This window comes from Beauveria bassiana (genome assembly GCF_000280675.1).
Source record: "Beauveria bassiana ARSEF 2860 unplaced genomic scaffold BBA_S00018, whole genome shotgun sequence".
In the NCBI taxonomy this organism is placed as follows: domain Eukaryota; kingdom Fungi; phylum Ascomycota; class Sordariomycetes; order Hypocreales; family Cordycipitaceae; genus Beauveria; species Beauveria bassiana.
In genome coordinates, this window is record NW_007930853.1 from 601,240 (window position 1) to 615,012 (window position 13,773).

The 13,773-nt window shown below is 50.3% G+C and overlaps 7 protein-coding genes across 7 annotated transcripts; 3 read left to right on the forward strand and 4 right to left on the reverse strand.

The window, feature by feature from the left end:
* Positions 1-1,225: 1,225 nt before the first annotated feature.
* On the reverse strand, positions 1,226-1,783 carry BBA_06402 (uncharacterized protein; the record flags this gene model as incomplete). Its single annotated transcript, XM_008601499.1, has 3 exons — positions 1,226-1,367; positions 1,397-1,440; positions 1,739-1,783. 3 exons carry the CDS (start codon positions 1,781-1,783, stop codon positions 1,226-1,228), a joined length of 231 nt encoding a protein of 76 aa, XP_008599721.1.
* A 1,372-nt stretch (positions 1,784-3,155) lies between these two features.
* BBA_06403 (UTR4 protein) lies at positions 3,156-4,146 on the forward strand (the record flags this gene model as incomplete). The annotated part of the gene is made up of 3 exons (XM_008601500.1): positions 3,156-3,192; positions 3,378-3,418; positions 3,529-4,146. 3 exons carry the CDS (start codon positions 3,156-3,158, stop codon positions 4,144-4,146), a joined length of 696 nt encoding a protein of 231 aa, XP_008599722.1.
* A 163-nt stretch (positions 4,147-4,309) lies between these two features.
* Positions 4,310-5,158, reverse strand: BBA_06404 (nucleolus protein; the record flags this gene model as incomplete). The annotated part of the gene is made up of 1 exon (XM_008601501.1): positions 4,310-5,158. The coding sequence occupies one exon, from the start codon at positions 5,156-5,158 to the stop codon at positions 4,310-4,312; it is 849 nt and encodes a 282-aa protein (XP_008599723.1).
* Positions 5,159-5,664: 506 nt separating this feature from the next.
* On the forward strand, positions 5,665-6,458 carry BBA_06405 (60S ribosomal protein L23a; the record flags this gene model as incomplete). The annotated part of the gene is made up of 3 exons (XM_008601502.1): positions 5,665-5,686; positions 5,955-6,303; positions 6,371-6,458. The coding sequence occupies 3 exons, from the start codon at positions 5,665-5,667 to the stop codon at positions 6,456-6,458; spliced, it is 459 nt and encodes a 152-aa protein (XP_008599724.1).
* Positions 6,459-7,556: 1,098 nt separating this feature from the next.
* Positions 7,557-9,459, reverse strand: BBA_06406 (CorA-like Mg2+ transporter; the record flags this gene model as incomplete). The annotated part of the gene is made up of 2 exons (XM_008601503.1): positions 7,557-8,142; positions 8,201-9,459. The coding sequence occupies 2 exons, from the start codon at positions 9,457-9,459 to the stop codon at positions 7,557-7,559; spliced, it is 1,845 nt and encodes a 614-aa protein (XP_008599725.1).
* Positions 9,460-10,992: 1,533 nt separating this feature from the next.
* BBA_06407 (RING-box protein 1) lies at positions 10,993-11,511 on the reverse strand (the record flags this gene model as incomplete). Its single annotated transcript, XM_008601504.1, has 4 exons — positions 10,993-11,091; positions 11,156-11,226; positions 11,289-11,367; positions 11,422-11,511. 4 exons carry the CDS (start codon positions 11,509-11,511, stop codon positions 10,993-10,995), a joined length of 339 nt encoding a protein of 112 aa, XP_008599726.1.
* An 847-nt stretch (positions 11,512-12,358) lies between these two features.
* Positions 12,359-13,429, forward strand: BBA_06408 (uncharacterized protein; the record flags this gene model as incomplete). Its single annotated transcript, XM_008601505.1, has 1 exon — positions 12,359-13,429. The coding sequence occupies one exon, from the start codon at positions 12,359-12,361 to the stop codon at positions 13,427-13,429; it is 1,071 nt and encodes a 356-aa protein (XP_008599727.1).
* Positions 13,430-13,773: the final 344 nt, after the last annotated feature.

The following is a 13,773-nucleotide window of genomic DNA, read 5'->3' on the forward strand; positions in this document are numbered from 1 at the left end:
CGCGGACTAGTACCGGGCGAGGTCGCCCCCTACATGCGCACCAGCTGGCGTGCGATTACGTTTGGGTACGTGATACTTGACATATCACGGTGCGAGGAAGGTTTCTGGCTGTCTGTCAAATTATGAGCCTGTCACACTTGAGCACCAGCCAAGTTGAGGTGCTCGTGGAGCTGTACGAGTACTGTGTTTGTGTATGTTGCTTGTGTGCGTTCACCAGCATCTCTGTGGCTTGCCACGACTGAACAGTGAACTAGTCCGGACTGGGTTCACCTGCAGCCGGGCGCCAGCTACCTCGGCCGGGACTAGCTTAAACCATGTCTCTCGCACCGTATTGGCTGCGTGTGATCAGCGGCGCATCTCTAAATACAGTGTCAACACTACCGTGCGAGTCTATTATTGAGGACCCAAGGAGCCTTTCACCCATTCGTTGTCTGGGCGCCGTAAATAGTGCGGTACTTGCGACTTGCGTGCCGTCTCCGTGAGCGTCATTGTTCCCGCTAACAACTACGCAGTATCACCACCTGTGAAGTAGACTAGACCAAAACGCCGTCTTTATCGGCGAGCTGGCAATGGGTGCGTGCCCAGCTGTGTCCCAGCACCTCATCTATTATCGACCACGCCACAACTCTTTGGTTCCCCGGTGGAGCACAAGAACAAAGACGCAGCCCAGCAGCGAAATGACGAGAGGTCAAGTGACCAGTCCGTGCCAAATCAGAACACACACACGGTATACTTATCCGTTCCCCTCAGCTCACACTATTTATTACTGCCTCGGTCAAACCGTCCGTGGTACCGTCTAGCAAGGTACCACTGCGGCGCCAGGCAATGGAATTCTACCTGCTGGCTCGGTCCTCGGCCAGCTTCCCAACAGAAGCAGCCTGTGATGACTTTAAGTATCAGCCTGGCTGACGCCATTCAGGTCAGGTCGACGCACTGAGCGATTGCGGCCCTGACAGATGTGTCAAGCGGCACTCGTCGCTAGCACGGCCCAACAAAGATTGACAAAGAGCACCCGCTGCTGCCACGGTGTTATTTTGTCTCTTGCTCTCGGGCGCCGATCCAGCAGCTATTAATCATCCTGCGGTTTCCAACCACACCAACGTACTCATTCATCGTGGATAACCGCCGTAAATAATGGGGAGTGCAACAACCCGCAATTAGTCTTTTGCAAGGTGATTGTTAAGGAACAGGTGTTTTTTTAATATGCTTATGTTTCAACCATCCCTCAGTCGGGGGTCTCTGTCAGGCTTGCTGGTGAGCCCTCTGTGCCTCTCCTACTACTATCAGTTGTATCAACATGTCCCTGGGGAATTTTCTGCCATGCACAGGGCCTATTGGCAGAACTTCCAGCCCCGGCCATCATATGGCTGCAGGCATCATCAAACGCGGCACTTACTTATTGTGCACTGTGCTTGTTGATCTGTGATCCTCTTGCCCAAGCTGCCAACAAGCTCCGATGTTTATTTATTAGGAGGCACTGTTGCATTCGCGCCCGTTTCACCTGGCGGGCATCCAAGGCCATTCGATGGCCACATAGGTACTCCCATACACAAGGCTTGAGATGTCAATCTCTCCACATCGCTGCGCGAGTTGCACCCTTGCCCCTGCTAAAAAGAATTGCGTTCAATGATATATCAATGACCAGAGTGGGCGAATTTCGTCGCCTTACAAAACGTACACTGAAATCCTCCTGCACCGCCGACACGATGGATCAAGACCTTAACTGAGCACTACTTACAGTGGTGCCTGCATGAGCTTCTTGTTGCAAGGCGATGGAGAGCATAGCGACTGTGGGGACACTGCAGACTTTCAGGGAGATGAAGTGCGCCAATGGCAATAAAATACATAATAAGAACTAATAGATACCTGTCTCATGCTAAAGCTACCGCCGTGCTGGCCCAAGGCCTTTGAGAGTTGGGTCCATGGCAGTTGCAGCCAGGTATTATTATTGATCTTGACACTAATCTGTATATACCACTGGCATGTGGACGGCTTCCCCCGTAGTAACCAGGCGAAATGTGAGTCGATCAGGTGCCACTGTACTCATCATTGCCACAGAACATGCATGTGTCTCGATGAGCCCATACTCATCCCTTTCTCAGTCACCATCGAGATGATTTCTTCGGTTGGAATGATACTTGATGATCCTGCTTCCATTTGCTTCCAATGAGATATCGTCATATAGCGATTGACCGTGCAACAGATAATGGAGAATTTCACCATGTTCCAGCAACACAGCAGCTGCGTACCCCACGTTGTTTGTTTTGTTTTGAAGCGTTTCGAGCTCCAGATACTTGCAACAAGCTGTTGGCATCCGCACTGTGCATACGTGTGTCGAGACGCCTTGCCAGCCACCTCCTTGAGCCGTGTCAGCCACTCCGGTTGCAGCAGTACTCCGTACTGCGTGAGAAAACGACACTTCTGTAGGGCCTCTTCTTTGATTCGTAAACAGCGCGCCGCTAGATACCCCTGCACGCATGCAACAAGGACCGCAATATGACGAGCGATATTTAAGTAGAATCCACATGCGAGACCTGCATTGCCAGCATCAAATCGGGCAGCCATGCGCTTCGCCTCTTCACCGCCGTTCAACTCATGCAGGGAATAGAATAAATCCGATGGCGATCAAGAAATAATCAATATACATACGAGGCCTACATCAAGTGGTAGACAAACTCTTGCCATATCCGGCTGGTGCTTCAGAGCCCACCACAGCCGCTCGCCAAGGTGGAGCAATAAGGGAAAATACCCCCATCATCACATACCAGTATCTGCACCGCAGTTTCGCGACGCGCTCGCTGACCGCTTCAACGGGATTATTGGCCCCCGAGGACTCGCACTACTGCCCAAGTCTCCATCGCTAGTTGACCTAACAGGATCATCTGGCCATTCTAACTACCAAGAATTGACGAGGGAAGCAAGCACAAGTCCATCCACTTTAACGGACGCGGGACTGAAGGAACGCTCACGACTTCTGCGGATTCGCCTAGGGCCAATTGATGTATGCACAAGGCATAAAATTCCCGTTCTTCTGATTTTTCTTGTCGCTAGCCAGCCACGGGTTTCAGGCTGTAAAGAACGCTGAACCACACACCGCTCCCTCACATCTTGGCTTGCCAGAATTCTTTGCCATTGGCGCTACGGAATTAGCAGCCATGCTCGCTGAAGTTGACGTGCTTCTTCTCGATATTGGTATGGTTGCCGCGATGTTTTGCATGGTTCATTTTTATTGCTTCTGCTGGTGTGATACACTGATACTGAGGCTGCCACGCATCATTTTGGTCCGCCCATTGCCCGCATTACCCGCTGCTTTACTATACTGCAATCTCCGTTTCTCTCACAGCGCCCCCAACGTCCTCCTGCTAAGTCGCTAATAGAGGGCACCATTTGTCCCATATCCTTTGTCAAGGATATCTTGGTAAGTTTGCTCTCGGTATCCCTTCGCTTCTGGGCAACAACCGAAGTGGCTGGCCTAAAACACCTATCTAATCATAGCGGCACGAGACTGACCATCGTATTGCTGGCTAGTTTCCGTATGCCCTGAAAGCACTCCCAAAAGTCTTGGATGAGCAGTGGGATAGTTCGACCTTTGCACCGTATCGGGAGGCCTTCCCGGAAGAGTACCGCAGCGACCGTGCCGCTCTACAGGCTCACGTTCAGGACCTAGTCGAGCGCGATGTGAAGGCTCCCTATCTCAAGTCCCTCCAAGGTCACTTGTGGAGATATGGCTATGAAACTGGGGTGCTCAAAGCTCCTCTGTTCGACGATGTCCCTGCTTTCATCAAGTCTGCCCGCTCTACTGGTAAGAAGATCATGATCTACTCTTCCGGCTCGGTCCCTGCTCAAAAGCTCTTCTTTGGCCACACGACGGGTGATCCTTCCGATATGACGCATTTCATATCGGCTTGGTTTGATACTGTAAATGCTGGACCAAAGACTGAGGCTGAGAGCTACACTCGAATTCTTTCAGCCGTTCCAGACACGAAGCCTGGTCGCTGGCTCTTCTTGAGTGACAATGTCAAAGAAGTCGACGCTGCACGAGCCGCCGGCATGCAGAGCTATCCTGTCGTCCGCCCAGGGAATGCACCTCTGCCTGTGGATCACCCACTGACCAGTTCAGCTGTGTCTTCCTTTGTTTCTGCTTAGTCCACGCCCAATGTTCTATTGCAGACTTGTATCAGCATTGACTTCGGCAACATGCGGCGAAGCAGATCGCGCGATGGCGCGGACGCTTGGTAAATAAATGAACAATATAAGATCTAACTATTGGGCTAGCGTCGTGGTTTAATAGGATACCTAGGCTTCATAGCTAATGCTGTAGTGTTATAACAAAGTTGTTCCTGATTCGACCCGGGTTGATCTCTTTCTTTGAAACCCTGGCAATGTTTGCTGCGGCAGCCTTTCGCCACAGGCTGTATGCAAGCTTCTGAGTCATCTTCATCCGCGTCATCGAGTATCCGAGCATGCTCATGATCGACTCGAACTTCGATTCGGTGAAGTAACGAGAATTGTCGAGACAGCTTCGTGGTAAAACAATGAAAAGACACGGGAAGAACTCCTCAGCCCTAGCCTCCGTAGAAGTGTGAGTGCCGCGTAGGAACTCCCGCGTACGCTTCAGCATTTCGCCCCGAAGTGCTGCATCTGGCACAAAGTTGAGGACCAGGCTCAAAGACAAAACATCAAACCGATCCTCGTCATCGGTTGGCACTCGCCTGTCCATAAAGTCTTGCTGCAGAATACCGGGTTCCTGGCTATTGAGGTCGATATGCACCGATTCAAATAATCCACTGAGGGAGCAAGCGTTCCTGGTACTCAAGGCGCCGACTTCCAGCAGCCGCAATATACGGCCCGAGTCCTTTAACTCTTCTACAGGAAGCCACTCAAGCAGTAGCCTGGATGTGTCCCCCCCGCGCTCCGTGCTCTGCCCTTGTAGACTAGCTTGTTGGTAAAGTGAAATACCGCCTAGGCTTTCAATTTCCGCAGCTATGGCTTCTTCGGTAGCCCTGTCACCCTTCGAAGCTGCCTGACGTCTCTGTTTGTCAAGTTGGTGATGCTTATTGATGAGTGTACGACTCGCCTTTCGTGACATGGTGCCGGATGGCCGAGTGAGAGGCGGGCGGCCAGCTTTGAGACTTTTCAGAGCCTTCTTCCTGGCCATAGCTACAGAGACAATATATATACACTAGTTTGAGCCAATTATCTACAAAGAGAACATTAGCCTTGACTTGTAAATTTAGCACTTTGCATAAAGCTCAGATATACCTTTCAGAAGATGTTTCACAGTAGTATTGATGGGAGCTCTGAGAGAAAGAAGCTACATAGTGGCTTCCGTAGTTCGGAGATACATCCTAGTCATCCCGTGAAATTTCCGCGATCAACTGAAAGATATAAAAATGAAACATGTAAGGCTGCGCTTTTCTATTGTTACTGACGGCTGAGTGGGTACATGGCGTTCAGTGTATGTTGCACGCAGAGCAATGAAACGGAAATTTGTCACGTGGAATTACGGGTCAGTCACTCTGGCCAATGGCAGCGTGCGATTGCACTCGCACACACTCAACCCTAAGGAAAATTCGCCCACATCGAACAAATTTATCACAAGCCCTCTTTTCTTTCCAGCCTACGAACTAACCACAACAGCAAATTGCGCTGCAAACCAATACAATGGCCGCCGGTAACAAGAAAGGTACGGAATGAAATCATTCGAAACGAAACTGCGATACACTGCAAAACAATCCGATGGGAAGAAATTCTTCGAATTGCGAACCGATACTACATCGAAACGAGGACGAGAGCAATTGACAATGGCCGACTGCACGCACCAGGCCGGCAAGAAACGGGGTTGGCTTCTCGCGTAGCCTTTGTCATGTTGTCTCCGGCTTCCGCATCAATGCAGTAGCAGACTTTGCGAGTTCTGAAATAGAGCGATTGCTGATGCGTATTCTACATTGTAGCTGCCCCCAAGGGCTCCAAGCAGGCCAACGCCGCCGCCAAGTCTGCTCTCAAGGGAACTCACGCCCAAAAGCAGCGCAAGGTCCGCCTGAGCACTACCTTTCATCAGCCCAAGACTCTGGCCCTGGCCCGCAAACCGAAGTTCCCCCGCAAGTCGATCCCTCACCTGCCTCGCCTCGATGAGCACAAGATCGTCATCCACCCTCTCAACACCGAGAGCGCCATGAAGAAGATGGAGGAAAACAACACCCTCGTCTTCATTGTCGACATCAAGGCCAACAAGGCTCAGATCAAGGGTGCCCTGAAGAAGCTCTATGACATCGACACCGTTAAGATCAACACCCTGATCCGGTACGTCTTACGATACAATAGCACAGCTCAGCTGCAATCAACTTTAACTAACGCGCGTGTAAACTAGCCCCGACGGAACCAAGAAGGCTTATGCCCGTCTTACTCCTGATGTCGACGCTCTCGATATCGCTGCTAACAAGCTCTCGCTGGTCTAAGCGACTTGTTGTAGCAATCGTGTGCAAAGGGGAGAGTTTCTTCACGAATTTGGTCTGGTCTTGAATGCATGCATAAGCATCCGGAAAATAGGCGTATAAAGAGCTTTGTCTATAGCTTCGGTCTCAAATGATGATATTTCAAGGGAAAGAAGACCCAAGCCAGTTCCCGTCTCACCCAACCGATGCGCCTCTTGATGCTTTGTGACTGTTTCGGGTAACGCACTTGCTTCACTATCTGGTGTTTGGCGCCATTGTTACTATATTGCCCACGCAAGGTTCATGTTCAAGATATCCCAATAATTTACAATGTAATCCGCGCCATGTGTCATCGTCCTTCAGAATGCCGGTCAAGCGTCTTCCAGCACTGATTGGCGCGCCTTTTCTGCCAAAAGATCAGGAACGCATGTTGTTGAGATGTTTAATCGTGAGTTGGCTGAGGTCCAAGAATCGATCGACGCAATTGGCGAGGCATGTCTCTTCCGATCTGTCGAGCTTCGGGTTCTTCATCGAGCTGATCACGCATTTCTTCCAACACGTCTGTGTCAACTTATGTGTTTCTACGAAGAGAGCCGTTAGATATATTTTCCGACATTGAATACATAATTGACCTTGATGCATGGCGCCAACTTACCCATCTGAATTGAGGAACGCTGTTGTTCGTTAGCCAGAAATTTTTGGAGTTCAGCCTTGTCGCCATCATTGAGGCGAGACAGAGCCTCAGTGTTTTCCATTGCTTTTGCAATGATACGTGAGATGTTCCACTTTGGAAATAGTCGTCCAGACTCGTACAGAAGTCAGGTTGAAGTCGAAAAGATTCGCACGAGGCCAAATGCCCAGACGGCCGAGGTCTCAAGTTTTTTTCGTTACCAGCAGATAACTGGGGACAGCAAATGAGCTCTCACTGGCAGACCCACAGCCTGCTAGTATTCGAGCTCTACTAGTTATGTACTGGGAAAATATGAAACTGTTGTACTCTCTGTATGTCTACTGTTACTAATACCCGAATGCCTCATATACCCAAGAAAAATATAGACAGAGAAGGGCGGATTTTATACGTTGCATGCATGAAGACATAAAAGCCAAACATACCCAAAATAACTAGATATATCGCTTCCAACGAGCCCATCCCAAAATGAGAGAGCAAAGTACAATCATGAAGCTCAGAATACCAAAGAACGGACCCAGAGAATCTACCTTGTCGTTCTGGAAAGGCACTCTGACGTTCATACCAAACATACCGCTCACCAGGTTAAGGGGCACCAGAACAGAGGCAAGGAATGTGATCTTGCTGAGGACGCGGTTTGTGTCAGTTCCCTGAGAAATGTTGTTGATGGACAAAGTGGCGAGATAATTGCTGTGCGCGCGAGAAAGTAGCTTTTCACAGTGGCCCAAGTTGTTTGCCATGGTCACAACGTGATCCTGGATATCTCCAAGATACATGCCAATGTCCATATGAGGCGTGACCTGGTAATTCTCATTACATCGCTTAGTAAAGCCTCGAAGAACGTCTGCTTTGCCACCAAGCAAGCGTAGCAGTGCCATGCAGTTCTTGCGCACGCGTCCGATTGAACGAAGGAACGTGCTTGAGTCATCATGTCTCATGACGAAGACTTCATCTTCAATTGCATCTGCTTCGGTCTCGATTTGGTTAATGACAGGAGCGAAACAGTCGACGATGTCATCGCTATTGGGGCGGTTGGTCAGTATAAACATGTAGCTATTCAGAAAGAGTTTATGCTTACATTAATGCGTAGCAAATCCAGTCACTGCTGAGGGCTACGTAGTCTTTGAGCGCAGTGATTCGCCTTCGCACGTGCGATGCATGCGAATTCGGTGCAAAACTAAAACTCAGAGTGCCCTCTCGGAAGACCAGGGTGTAGATATTGAAAGGTTCGTACTCGATTCCATCTTGCTCATCGACCATGTTGAAAGATCGAAAACAGGCAAAGTAGTAGGAGGGGAATAGCTCGATTTTCTCCCGGGCTTCTTGTGTGACAATGTCTTCGATAGTAAGAGGATGGACACCAAAAGCCTTGCAGATGCTCAAAACCCCCTCTTTGGTCGCTCGATTGATGTTGAGCCACCATACGCCGCCACTTTCATCCTTTGGAAGCTCAAATAGTCCACGAATATCTTCACCAGGTAGAACAAGGTCACCAAATTCAGCCGCATGGATAGTGGATTCCCAGGCTGAAGAGAAGAAGCTGAAACGGTTGTTGTCGAAAGCATATTGCGAGCTTTTTACTCCGGGAACGGACTCTGAGGTAGGCTTTTCCGGTGACGACGAAGATACGTCAGATGGCATATCAATGATATCCCCATCAGACGTGGCAAGCTGGACTTTCTGTGAACCGGCCTCCATGCGAACATCGTTGACAGCAGACGCAACAGACGCTTTGCGGTTTGCTTCATGGGCAAGGCGCTCAGACTCGATGAACTCCTCTAGATAGTCGAAGTCGATTCGAAGCTGGTGTTGTCTATGATGGACATTGTCCGGCACGCCTACGCTATCTTCAGCAGCGTTGCTAGTTCCGAGGCTCACGGCATCGGCTTCAGCGACGCGAGATCTGCTGCGGTGACTGCGGCGACTGGATACAGAAAGGGCCCGCCCAAGCCCCAGCAACTCTTCGTGGTCTCCTTTTGGGTCTGAGAATGACATTTCTCGTTCCCTTCGTCTGGCTTGGGCGAATGCCTTGACAGAGTTTGGAGGGGAAGGAGAACGGCTCTCGCTAGACTCGGCGGTAAGGCGTCGTCCATGACGGTTCCCTGCTATGAGGTCGGCGCCTTCTTCATCAATGACAGCTTCTTCGAAGTCGCGAACATATATGGCTGGCGTATCCGGCTCCTGCTCAATCTGTCGAGAGCCATAAAGACTGTCGAAGGTGCCTCGACGAGGCCGCTCAACTCTCTGGGTAGTAATTGACGGGCGGCGGTGATCATCCAACTCAGGCACTGGCGCCTGGAACCTGGTATTGGAAGTTGCGCTCTCGTTGTCCGACATTCTGAAATGCGATCGTTGGACTTCGGCTTTCGAGGGTGTGGGAACTCTTCTTCTGCGACAAAGGATTGTGCCACTGTTTCAATATTCACTCAGCAAAGGAGGAACATGCTTTGCGAAGCAAGATGTTGTGGAAATAGCGTCTCCAAGACGACCGTAGCGCCCGGCGCGGGTTACCGCGCCGAGTATGAGCGGCGTTCAAAACTCTTGAGTTTGTCGCGAGCAATAGGATCGCGCTTTGATATACGCAAAAAGCAGAAAATCAACTGTGGTACACGGTGTAGCGTCAAATTTGTGTCGCTAGGCCCAGTTATGGCGGTCGCTTATTGACTCCGCTGTAGATCCAGCAGCCTGGACCAAGGAGGATTGAAGACGAGGAGAGGGCGAGTTGAGCCAACTTGGTGACTTGAAAGAATTCTGAGGATTGCCTCGTGTTTTGATTTGGTAGTAGGGCAGAATTTGACTGAGCTACTGCGAGTCACCGCATCTGATTCTGACACATACACTTTCTTCGCTTTGAGGAAGCCGTTGATGAGGATGGCGTTCGAGCCGGCGCAGCTGTTGGCAGCAGGAAAAGGCTGAGAAACGATTACCCCAGTGAAGATGAATGATACAGCTCGCACGCAGGTGTAAGGATGACGCAGTGGGATTGTTGATGGTAAAGGTGAGACCTGATGCAGAATGCTGAAGAAAAATTTGACCTTTGGTGACAAGCCAGAAAGAGGACCCCGTAAAGTTACGCATGAAAAATACTGTCAGAGTGCCACCACTCCAATGTGCCTGCCAAGTTTCTAATCCATTGACGGTCACCTGGCCTGTGCGCTAGACACCGAATCGCGCTAAGGTCATCCTAACCATACCATACCTGTCCTTTGGCCAGCTCCAACAACCGCAAACGCGCAACAGCCTGACGTCGAAATTCGTACTTGACACTCTCGGTACCCAATGCGCCTTCGTACAAGCCATGGCCGAACAAATACTTGATCAAGTTCGCGACGTGGTTGATGGACAGATAGTGCGGCGCCAACCCCTTTGCAGACGCGGAAGTCTGCATCTTCAGTACTCTCAACTGCTAATTAGGCATACAGGATTTCGATGGCCAGAGACGTGTGGAATTCTTGGCTACGTTACTTCTGTCCGCATCTGCAGTAAGATTCTTTGTGGCACAAGAGCCTGAATGCCAGCTTGCTAACGCCTCGTCACTAAGCTGATCGCATTCAACGTCGGATATACTCTTCAAGATATTCAAAAAGCAGTATACATTGCCCTCGGTGGCACTGCCCTCACATTCCTTATCACTGTACCTCCGTGGCCATTCTACAAGAAACATCCTGTTGTATGGCTCCCGGCTGGAGCTGGGATGAAGAATGCATATGGCCAAATGACACTGTGAAAGAATCTGTGAAGAGGACTAGGTGCTTCAAGCAACAGCTATAATACAAACTAGCGATCACTACTGATTTCATGACTCTTGTCGTTACTGATTACCCGCTTCATCATATGCCTGCATGAATTTCTATACTGCAGCAACCTCGTCTATCGACCGTATTTTTGGAATTCCCAGTCTCTGTTGTCCAAGGGACATACCGATCTTGCCTTCAACCATCGTGAAATACAGTGGAAATGGAAGGCATGCTAAAGGTAACTCTGTTAGCGATCTCATTGTGCAAGTCCTTTTCTGGACACCCGGATAACTCACGTTGCAGATGCCCCAAGCAACAGTGCATTCCTCGCTCGTAGCGGATGCTTGATTCGCTTGGCACTCGATACCTGTTGAGTCGTACGGTCAGAGCTAAACACACTGGCCGGTTTAAAATCGGCGGCAAACGTACAGAGATCCATGATGTGGTTTCGGCAAATGGCACAGTTATCAACGACAATATCCCAAGCCCAGAGCGCGACGGCATTCCACTACGGTAATCAGTATCACCAATCCTATATATATGTAGTCATTTGATATCGAACCTTCTTGACCTCGAATTTCTTCTTTTCGGCGCTCTTGCCGTTTGCGGTGTCTGCACCTCTGGGCGCGTCGCTCATTTCGACGTCGGCCATGCCGTTTGCCGTGCGATTGTAGATTTCGATCGAGCGTTTTTCGTGGATTGAGGAATGAATAAAGACGACTAGAGTATCAAGTCAGTAGAAAACTTTGCAGGAGTTGCAGCTGAGACAGTGGCAAGCTCCTTGCAGTCCGCTTTTATGATGACGCTGCCAGTCGGTGATGAAGCGGCCAACCCGCTCAATAGGCAGCCGCACCTTGATGGAGACACAAACAATAGCGCTGGATGATAATGCTCTACTGTGAGAGCTTGGGTAGACATACTATCATGAAGTACAGTTTCCCGATAGTATTACTCAGATCGGTGCCGTTGTGGTGTTGTGGCCCTCGGAAGTTGGATCTTCTGGAGCACCAGAGAACGATGCGGAGTTGCTCCAATGTTGAAGCACCCGTAACCGTAGTTAGAGCCTGAGCTCGATGGCGGGTTGCGGGGGTTCCTGCAGACAGAAGTAACATATACTCTCTGGCACTATCATTATATTTGGGACTGCGAGGTATCGGGTACTTACTATCGATAGGTGGCTAATATGTATGTACCGGGGCAACCCGCCACCTTGATCTGCGTAACATCAACGGCAGCCCATGGCAGTCCGCAATCCGTTTGGCTTGCAAAACTGCCAACCCTCCAGCCTCTTCTCTTCACTCATTTTTCAGCCATGACACGCATCTGCTCTTGCACAATCAACTACTCTTTCACCCTTGAAGTTTCATTCCAGCCAGACACATCAATGGTTGCTGTTTAACAGTCAAACTCAAACCACCGAGAACAGCGCAGAACCGCGTCGCAATTGCCCAGCTTATGCCAAAGCACCTTGGATTTCATCGAAGAGATCACGGTTTGCCATGAGCGACGCAACCAACCAACCGAAAGCAACTCCCGGCCGCCATCGGCAACGCCGCACAGGGAGAGCAGCGGCCCACAAAGCCTATGCTTCGGAAAATGATGTCGGATTTTTCGAACCCAGTCTCTATCAGAGAACGCCGCATACACCTAGCAAGGGTCTTTCGGGGACGCCAACGCCGGGAAGCCAGTCATCAGCCCAGGCTAACTCGAAGCAACGACATCATAATCGAGGAGGCAAAGGAAAAGGCGCGCACGTTTCTCCAGACGCACAGACAGAAAGAGCCACGCCGACCGGACGAAGGGCTTCCATGAAGGCTGGTAATCCAGTTGCAGCTTTCGCTGGAGCCACTTTCCACGCGTCTCCCGCCCCATCGGCACTCCCCATCCCAAGTTTTCTTTCTAAGGCGTCCAGCGAATCTCCGGCTAGTGTTGCCCGCCGTCCCAATGATCACCGATATTCGCCGCCAACCACGGACAACGAAGAATCTGCACCATACTCAACTTCAGCTCCGCGAGTCGACGAGTCGCCTTTAGATTTCATGTTTCGCGCCCATAGGCAAGAGCAAAAGAGACAGCTTGGCTCATCTCATCACGATGGCCAGGACTCGCCATCCTTCTTCAACGGCAGTTCGGGTATATCGCCTCAGGTAAACCTACCACAGACTGCACCAGCAAGCATTCGATATCAAACCGGTGGTTTTGATCGAGCTGAGCTCGATGGTACGCCAAGTCACGAAATTGGACCTGCATTCTCGACACCCTATCACGAACGTATTCGCGCTGCGCGCGCCTCGCGCGCCTCTGCTCCTCCGATACCTCCCCAAAATACTGCATCTACTAATAGCTCATCCACCGATGATGCCACCGCTGCACTGAAGAAATTTCTATTTGGTGGGGGTCAGCAGGCGACTAAATCTTCACTTTCCTCCGCATCTTCTATCCAACAACCTCCTCCAGCCTATAATCAGCCTGCTGGACAGGCTGATGGTAACGGTCACGGTCGCGGCGATAATATTCAGGCGATGGAGAATGATCTTCGCCGCATTTTGAAGCTGGACTCTTCTTCTTAGGATGTTTGCTCTCATGTTATACACGACGTACTGGCACTTCGATTTATGCTGATTCTTTCCTGCTTTACTATATACTTGGCTCTCCGGATGAGTTTCAATCTCGCTCCCTTTTGCGCTCGCTCATTATCCATTCGGCTCTTGTTGCTCTTGTATCTCACAAACTACACCGATCAACTGCTTACCTTATACGTTCGATGGAAGCATGGCATCAATTCCTAAGCCTTCTATATTGTTTCTATCGCCTGCTCTCAAAACCATCGCGGGCCAGAATCGGAATCGGAGATTCCTTGTTACATTTCTTGTGGGGAAATTCGACTTTTTTTTTACTTCTGAACTCATGTACT